Raw genomic sequence first — 9808 nt, forward strand, 5'->3', positions numbered from 1 at the left:
GGGGGTGTGTGTGGAAATAACGGGGACAGAGCTGGCTGCTGTCAGACGATCAGCTGTGCAGCGTCATCACAAACGGACGTCGCTTCACGTGACGCTCCGGAGGAAAGGACGTCCCATTGCTCTTAAAACTAATTTCCCTGCTTCTCGTGGTTTCCTTGCATCCCTCCATGCTTCCCTAGTGGGAGGGACTAGTCACAGGGAAACGACGCAAGTGAGGGACGCAAGGAATCCATTTAACCGAAGTGAGAAAGGCCCCTAGAGAGTTCTCATGAACTACGTTCTCATGAACCTTTGTGGGAAAAGTACTGCGGTGTGAACGCGCCTAATGGCTAATGCTATCTCCTTCTTTAAAAACAGGCTTTAATAAACCTAAAGTATGTCTTTGTGTTCTTCTTCTTCTCCTTCTTTTTCTTCTTCTTCTTCTTCTTCTTCTTCTTCTTCTTCTTCTTCTTCTTCTTCTTCTTCTTCTTCTTCTTCTGGCAGCTCCTAAACTTCCTCTCAGGTGAAGCTACCAATACGCTACCAATACGTTGTTTGTTCTGTAGTTAATTACAAAGTGTACTTTGCACAAGTTTTTATTAGACCATTTTTTTTAGTAAATCGATTATTTACACAATGAAGCACTTTATTTGAAGTATATGTACAATTGTTAAATATGTAAAAAAGTGTTTTTGCAGACTTGAGTCAGTGTGAGCATTATGACCGCTTGAAGGTTGGTGTTGTGTGAGCTCCAACTGTGTGAAGAATTAAAATAGCCTCCCATCAGCATGCTGGCATTGAACAGTGGAACAGCCCCTTTTAACCAGTCCCCATGTTAACCACACGTACACACACATTCTCACACACACACACACACACACACACACACACACACACACACACACACACACACACACACACACACACGCACGCACACACACACACGCACGCATGCACACACACACACGCCCACACACACTTTCCACATACTTGAGATTCAGTGGCTCCCCTCTCTTTCATGTTCTCATTAAACCTCGTTGAGCTCATTTTGGCTTTATGGGCACTTTCAGGGATGGAAAGGGTCCTCAGATCCTTTGCTTAGGTAACGTTAGAAGTAATATTGCCTTAAAATACACAAGTAAAAGTCCTGAATTGAGTGAAGAATTGAAAATCTTCAGTACAAGCATAATGAGAAAAATGTACCTCAAGTATCAAAAGTAAAAGTACTTGGCTGCATACCTGCTTTTTTTCTACAGTATTATATTATCATATAGTATATTCAACCGTTTATATCAATAACAAAAACATGTCACATACTTTTTATGTTGTAGTGTGTCAATGTTGAGACCATTATTTAACAATTAACTGTGTAAAACACTGGTTAGATAAGTTGTATCATGTTGTCATATGTAAAAGTAACGATGACTGAATGAAGAACAACATTTGCCTTCAAAATATAGTGGAGTATGTATAACATTGGAAACACTCGATTAAAGTTAATGTAATAATAATAATACATTTTATTTTAGACGCCTTTCATGACACCAAAGGACACCATACGGTTTGTTAAAAATGCTAAGAGGCAACAGAGCATGATAAAAACACAAAGTAAGACAGAATACTACTCAAGTACATGAGTCCATTATTTACATTCAACCACGTACTATGACCCCCTTTTCAGTCAGGACACCGAGCAGAGACATCTAACTGTTATGTGTGTCTGTCTTTTTGGTTTTTGATTGAAAGAGCCAGAGCAAATATGAAATATAATCCAGTGTCTCATTGAGATATTTCTCACAGTAACCTGGTCCGACGTGTTCCGTTTTATAAATCCATCCATGTGCGATGCAGCTGTTCCTAAAAGCTCTGAAGGATCTGACCTTTTCATCTGAGGCTTTGGTTCAGTTTCAGACCATCAGTTCTGGGGTTTTTTGGGCAAATTTTCTCCATTTATTCTGGGGTTTCTTGGGTGTAACGGTGGAGTCAAATAAGAAAGGAGCTGGTGCACAAAAAGGCCTGTGGCTTTTAACAAGGGATGATGTATCATTAGAGGCAGAAATAAAATGTATAAAAAGTTATTTAAAAAAATCTGAATACTTGAAAATGGGACTTTGAAGTTGCCCCATTTAAAGAAATAAAAATAAATAAACAGTATTTAAATTAAGATATGAAGTTAATGTTAAAATGCACACATTTTATTCAATATATTATGTTACATTACAATATATATAGTAGTGTATTAAGATATTTTTGCAAATGAAGGAAATATGTTGATAATAGCTATATCATCATTAGATTCAAACTCAAACTATAACACTAATTCATTCCAGTTAAATAAAGTTGGTTACTGTTGAAAGTCTTCTTGTATTTCCCTCCTGTGAGGACAGCAGGTCTGAATGCTGTAATCTGTATGTAATCACTGTAATGCTCTTAATACAACTTTAGCCACTGTGAGTGTGAGATGTGCCTCTCCTCGCGCCAAACACTCCCCATGCTGACCACAGCGGGGGGCCAAACTGCAGCTGGGGCCTCCAATGCTCCTCTGATGCCTTCAGGGACCGCTCGTAAACCGCAGCTTCGAAAGTTGGAAGCCTCAGAAGTGATTTTATTCCTTGGCAAGAAGGTTTTTAAGCCACGTGAATCATTATATTCTGGTTTTATGTTTCAGTATTTGTAAAAAACTGTGACTGAAATAATATTGCCTTTATTTAACTTTTTTTTATGGTTATTTAATTTTTTTTTTTTTAAGAAGGAGCAGGTCAAATAAGATTCGCCCTGCTCCTTTCCACACTGCGCTAAAAAAAAAATCAGTATACGTGTATATGCTTTGGAAAGTGTACATGTTTTGTTTTAAAATAACTGCCATGTGTGGAATAAACAAACAAATAAATACATATATTATGCTTTTCTTATTGTTTAACTTGCATACATCCAGGGCCGTCCCTCCCTACAGGCCGATCATGCAGACGTCGTGGGGCCTCACCTTGAGGGGGCTTCATCTTGCAGAGGGTGCCTCAACTGAGCCGAAAATGCGGCGTTCCTATGCACTTATGCACTTATGCGGCACAATTAGTGTGGCGCGGCACGGTTTCGCCGCTGCGAGGCTCCACTTTTTATTTTGTATTTTGTATTTTGTAATGTCCTGCCTTTTAACAGTAACTTCATAATTTTGATTGTTGGCTGCTCATTTAATAACTATTAATTTGACTAGTTTGTTGTCTGCTCTTGTGCTTTAGTGAATACTCAAGAAGGCTACAATCGCATGAGTGTGAGGGTATTAAAATAAATTGGTCAGTAAGTCAGAGATGTGCAACTATATTTAACTTTTTGTTACAATTTTTTTTTTAAATAAATGATTATGGGAAGTGCCCTTGTTCTCACTTGAGCTCCCGCCCCCCAAAATGTCTGTGCACGTCCCTGTGGAGGAGCTACACTGTAGCTTTGTGCATATGACAATCTTGAATCACCTGGCTGCTATATCTCAAAACTGTTAGAGGTACTGGATGTGTATCTTCTAAATTATGTAATTTATACTTTTCTCTTTAACGTTTTTATGTATCCTTCTTAATTAGTATACATCTATAGTTATCTTTGGCTCTTTACTTTCTGTAACAGATGAACATTTCCCCTCTGTGGGACGAATATAGGTATTGTGGTTTTCTTGCCCTTTGTCATTCATGTTGGACGTTCGTCTCTGATTTCCCAACATTTCCCGAGCGCACCTGAACGCAGCACATGACCGAGCACAGAGGGAGAGAGAGAGGGATTGGGAGCGAGAGAGGGAAGGAGTGAGGGAAGCTAAACAGGTGGTCTGAAAAAACATAGAAAACAATGTCGTCCGGCGGGGAGAAGCGGAAAGACCTTTAGTCCTCGCTTCTCTGAAGGAATACAGCCGAACCGACACTAAACAAACCCATGCTCCTTTTTTATTTCCACTCGGATTCCTCCTTCTCCTCCTCCTCGTTCTCCTCTTCTCGGTTTTACTCCCAAGATCTCGGATATTAAAGCCATGAAAGTCACGGTGTGTTTTGGAAGGACCCGGGTGGTGGTGCCGTGTGGAGATGGGAATATTAAAGTGCACACACTCATTCAGCAGGCTGTCATGAGATACAAGAAGGCCATCGCTAAGGTAAGAAATGGTACTTTGTTTCCGTTGCTGCTTTTGTTTTCCTGGAAACGATGTTGCTACGCTCTGCACGCGCACTCAATATGGCGCTAACTTGGAAATAAATACAAACAAGAGGGAAACGGGTTGCCCGTTTCTGTTGTTCTATGCACTTCTGTTCAGTTTTGGAGCACATATTCTCTGAATGATGGTGTAATTCGCTCGGTTTTCCAAGAAAAGCGCACCGCCATTGTGGTCCTTGTGTTTGTAAACCCACAAAAGTTCCTCTGGGATTCTAACTGTGGTATGAACAAAGTGTTTCACGGTTTGTTGCAGCTTAAAAGCATTCAAAAGGATGTTTTAACACAGATATGCATGCTTGTAGACTTAGTTGTAAGACTGGAGTTCATGCCTCTGAAAGTTGCCAGGAGAGATTAGCCTACTAGCAAGTTAGCCTGCAAAAGTAGGGCTGCAGTGATGCGTTCAGGGGTCGGTCCAGAGCTTTGGAGCCTGATTAAAAAACAGGAAAGTCCCATGAGCTTTAGTATCCTCTTTGCTCCTACGTGTCTATGAAGAAATACTTTTAAAATGACTCTTTGTTTGACTTGTAATGAGCCAATTATAGTGGAAGAGAGGGTTAGCTGCAAGAAAAAGCATGTGAGTTAATTTAATCAATGATGCTTCACATGCAAGAGGATCAAAAGCAAGAAGAAAGGCAATTTTCACAAGTTGTTCTGCAATATAGTTTGAATTCAAAAGCATCATTTTCCAAAGAAGAAGCTGGCGAAAAGTTGAATGGCTGCCTGAGGCCCTGCAGGATGGGGAGGGAAACTGCTCCAGCTGACTGGTGGAGGCATGGAGCTGACACATACATCCTGGAGATAAAAGCCAACCTAAGAAAACTTGCAGCATGGTGTCAGGGTAGCATCAGATAACCTTTGAACCAGGGTGGTGCTTTTATGTGCAATGCTCCCTGGGAAGATCAGATGAGATTTGACTGGGGGGGGGCACAGGAGCAACATGAACATTTGTCTATTTTTTTCACAAAACCTAGAAATATTTGCTTTTTCACCCATAATTCAATTGAAATGACACATTTGCGGGCATCTAAATAACTATATCTTACTCAGATTGCTACCGAATGATGCATGTTCAATCATTTGGCTCAAAGTCACTGAGTTATCTTAGTTTACATAATTCATCTCCACATTCAGACTGTATTATTAATAGGAAACTTGGATTACAGGAAAGATTCCCAGTTATTCAATACAATACATTTAGTTTGTCATCCAGCCTTCGTTTAGGGTGCAAATATGTTAGGCAGCAAGTTAAAACTGATCAATAATTCACGCGTAGCCCTCCCATGTGCAAACTTTAAGGCATTTTGCTGTAATGATATTGACCTAGAAGTCATACTGTATCCTCCTCTCCTTCTGAATAATTCAGCGTGAGCAGAAAGAAGGAGTGTGTTACTGAGAAGCAGGTGAAGAGATGAACCCTGCTGAACTTCTCGCTCCAGCAGAAGAAACTAACTCTTATGTGACTTCATGCAAATTGGGATTTTACTGGTGTGTCCTCATAGCTGTCTGAGAAAAGCCAAGGCGTGTAAACCTTCCCTTGAAAGAGTCGAACGTTGCTGACAATGGCAATTTGTTCTTGTATTGCCCAGTTCAGCAGAGGGGTTTGTAAATAAAGGATTTTAAGAAGTCAGTTGGCTAGAAGCTCAGATTGCTGTTGTATCTGGTTTTGGGGTAAAGTGTGCAGGATTGAGTCTTCAAACCTGAAAAAAGTTAGCATTTAAGCACTTTAGTTAGCCTGAAATAAGGTATTTGGTTGATACAAGCTTACAAGATTTGAACATTTTGTTCTACGACATAAAATACGTCAGTAAATATCCCACTGGTGAATGTCTGAAGCTTTAACACTTCTTAAAACAGAAATTGCTAACAAGGGACTAAATTAGACTGAGCTTATCACGCTAACATTAGCCACCTTTAGCTTAGCGGTGGAGATGTGAAGTAATTCAACGGTGCTGTAGTTCCTTTTATAGCGTAATGTTAGCTAAATACAAGTAGTGTTAATATGTGGAGATTATCCTGCTGAACTAAACTAAATATCATTAATGTGTGTTTGCGACAGGTCTTATTTGCTGCAATTTTCGAAAATCAAATGCAAAAATCCCTTGCGATGCTAACATCCAGGTTTACAAAAGCCCGTAATCACTGCACCACTCTCTAATCAGAATGTAGGAGAAGACTCAACCCTAACGTGCTGCTGTTTATTGCTCAGGGTGTGCCTGTGTTCTGTAATGCGGCCACATATTCAATTCTCATTCTGTCTTATAGTAGCTTTGATCAAACAATTCAAACCAAATGTAAAAAACCCACATTTTCTCATGAACTTCTCACCCACAACACAACTTTCTGCCTCACAATACGACATCCTCGGCGTGTAATCGCATCAGATCTGCGTTTATTGCTGTACTCCCACGCTGCCTATATTTCATCAGGCCGAGGTCGGGCATTTTCGTGTCTCACGTCTAGCGGGTGTCTCAGAAAGCATTGCGGTCACAGATGTTGTGTCGAAGGTCACAGCCTTTTTATGTTCAGCCCGCCTTAATAAGAAGCCTAAATTAAAGTTTGCTTTCCTGCTGTAGTATTTGTATGAACCTTGTAACTTCCCCTGTCATTACAGAGGAATGCTTCCTGCACAAAAAGAAAAACTGGTCCACTTCTGAAGGCGTTTAGACATCTCATAACTGAAATTAGACAGACACTAGGATGCGCCACTGTTTGTACAAAACTCTCATGAAGAAACTGGACTTGACAGGGATTGTTTTTTCCCTTCTTCAAAGTCTCTTGAGAAGTCAAACGGTGTCTGATTATCCTCCGCTCGTCTTGTTCCTTCCACAGATCATAGGGTGGATTCTCACCCATTTGGCTAAGTGTGGCAAGCGTTTAAAATGACAGCCTTGACTGGAAAGCCGTCTGGTGGTTTATTGCTCCAAACCCACAACCCACCTAAGCATCGGCATGTCAGAAGAACCATGAGACATGTGTCTTTTCTGACCGACTGTTCCTAATGCTCAGACAGCTCCAGGGGGATATCAGGTGTCTGCATTGTTGTGTCCACACCGCACATTTCCATTCATAGCTTCACACTGCTGGAGTTTCCTCCTGAGTAGTCTGGGCTATTGTGTACATATTTTAGGCAGACAGAGTTGACATGACTTTGACCTGGTGCAGATCATAGAAGCAGGATTTTTCTGTTGGTCTGGTTTACTAAGTGGTTTTCATCAGAAACTTGGACTCAGATAAAGGGCTATGTTGTTCCTTTTGGCTTACAATTTCAGTGTTGGTGAACCCAATAGGGATTGACTGTCAATATTTCCATTATTTGGTTGTTTTGATATCAGAGAATGTCCAGTATGAGTGAGAAATGCCCGCCAAAGATGTCCAAGGGCCAAAATTAATCCAAGACACACTTTCGGGGGCCAGCTGCTGCTTCTCTGTTGGACTCCGGTACTGCACATTACTCACGAGACGTTGTAAAAAAATAAAATGAGGGGGGTGGGGGGGGAACGCACTAACCACTCCGCCAACGCCACAGTCACCCCCGCCGTGCGGGCCGGATGAGAATGTCTGGCGGGCCGGGTGTGGCCCGCGGGCCGCCAGTTGATGGTCACTGCCCTAGATGGTGTCTTCAAAATTGAATTTCTTTCCGACCAACTGTCCAAAATCCAAACATATTCAATTTAGTCTTGCATTAACAAAGAAAAGCATCCTATTCTCACATTTAATAGCAGAAAAGATGAAACTGTGGCATTTTTCAATCCATAATGATATAATGATATCTTATTATTATTCCAGCTCTTTTTATACACTGATGTTTCAAGAGGATGAAAACATTCTCTAAATGATTTTGATAATGACATATGCTTACTGTTCCAACAGCAGACACGAAGAGACATTAATCCTATATCAAATTTGACAGGTCGAATAAATAATAATCAATCATCCAAAAATAACCAACCTTAATGGGGATTGCGCTCAGAAAAATCATCAAATTTGAGTCAATCTTGTCCTAATGTCATTGCTCTGTGCTCCAGATATTACTCAATTCATTGCTTAAATCACTTATTAATTAGTGTGCAGAAGCCTCTGATGGTGGAGCGCAGTGTTATTTTAACAGCTGTTTTTGATTTAGTCTTAGTCTTTAGACGAAAATGGTTATTAGTTTTAGTCACATTTTAGTCATTCCTATCCTTCGTAGTTTTAGTCAACTTTAAGTGATGTTCACACACACACGCACGCACACACACATCTAAGTCGATGTAAAATTACATTTCAGTCAAATGTTGTCTATATAGCTCTCTGACACGCTCCGTCCCCGCCAGATTCTCTGTGTCCCGCTGGCCAGCATGGTCTGTTAGGCACCCCCGCACACAGAGAGACACAAAGGGAGATCGGCTCTTCTGGAAGTGACAGAGAGCCGGAAATATGATACTTGCAAGTTAGAAACGCACAGGACCCTGCATTTTGACAGACAGACACGAGACACTTTACGGGGGAAAAATACGCTGCATTTTGAAATGTCCGAAAGTTCACCATTAACACCTTAGTCCCCCCCCCCGTCTCGTCAACGAAAACAACATATACATTCTATCATAGTTTTCGTATCAAGAATCTATTTTTAGTCGTCATCTCTCGTCTTAGTCATGTAAAAAAGGTCGTTGGCGAATAGTTTTACGTTGACGAAATTAAAACACTGGTGGAGCGGGCCTGGGATAAGGCAGTCCTGCATGTGAAGTTAACCTGCTGCCGTCAGGAATACAGATCAACACGTTCGCCACCAGAGATGTGGCCACATCTTCAAAGGAAAGCTTCAAATTGGCCCTATTTTGTCTAAAAGAAGCAACATAATTGCACTTGTTAAAATGACATTGGAGTTTATGATCATGATGTACAGGTCACAGCTCAAGAGAGCACAAAGTGTGAAAGGCCAAAGGTGTCCGAGCGTTCACACTCAGACGTTGGCTCTCGTTGTAACTCAAACCCCTTCCTCTACTCCTGCAGTTGTTTGTGCCGATCTGTAGCTTGTGGTAAAGGATTCAAGTTTCAAGACTTTTATTGTCATTTGTACATAGCTAAGCAGTGTAGATGTGTACAATGAAAATCTGAGGTCACAAGGCTTCCTCCACAGTGGCAACATATATAACAGACAAAAAAGTAATACAAATGGAATAGAACTAGCCTCAAGGAGAGTCTATAGTACAATTAATTGGAATATGATATGCCATGTGTTGACCACAGTTGTCAAGAAAACATTTTAGTGCCCATTTTTTGATGGATGCATGGTAGACTGACAATGCACTTGGTGACCGGACATTATGCAATGCTCTATAATGAGTTAAACAATATTTAACGGACCACAAATAAGTAAAGAAAAGAACTGCTTGTTGAGCTAGCGTGTTATTAGCTTCTTTTTCGTCATGTTTGTTTGATAACCATCTAAAAATAGCACACATGTGTTTTATCATAGCTGACTTCCAAGGAGTTCACCTAATTGTCCTAGATGTTTACATTACGTCATCTAGACTGTAATTTCTTTTCATCCCTGCATTGGTCACAGCGTATTTGTACCAGGCATGTTTTAATAACTCTGCATTGTTTATTTGTACCAAAGTTGGTTAAGCGCAGTATTGTCCACGACAAATAAATCAAT

General features: G+C 40.6%; 1 protein-coding gene across 1 annotated transcript in view; it reads left to right on the top strand.

The window, feature by feature from the left end:
* dnai1.2 (dynein, axonemal, intermediate chain 1, paralog 2) overlaps nt 1-5462 on the top strand; it is a 19736-nt gene extending 14274 nt beyond the window's left edge. Inside the window, exon 18 of the mRNA XM_010794618.1 lies at nt 5441-5462. Coding sequence (XP_010792920.1) covers nt 5441-5462 — 22 coding nt within the window. The remainder of the gene's footprint in view (nt 1-5440) is intronic.
* Nucleotides 5463-9808: the final 4346 nt, after the last annotated feature.

Source organism: Notothenia coriiceps, unplaced genomic scaffold, assembly GCF_000735185.1.
Source record: "Notothenia coriiceps isolate Sejong01 unplaced genomic scaffold, NC01 NC01_scaffold00002072, whole genome shotgun sequence".
Taxonomy (NCBI): domain Eukaryota; kingdom Metazoa; phylum Chordata; class Actinopteri; order Perciformes; family Nototheniidae; genus Notothenia; species Notothenia coriiceps.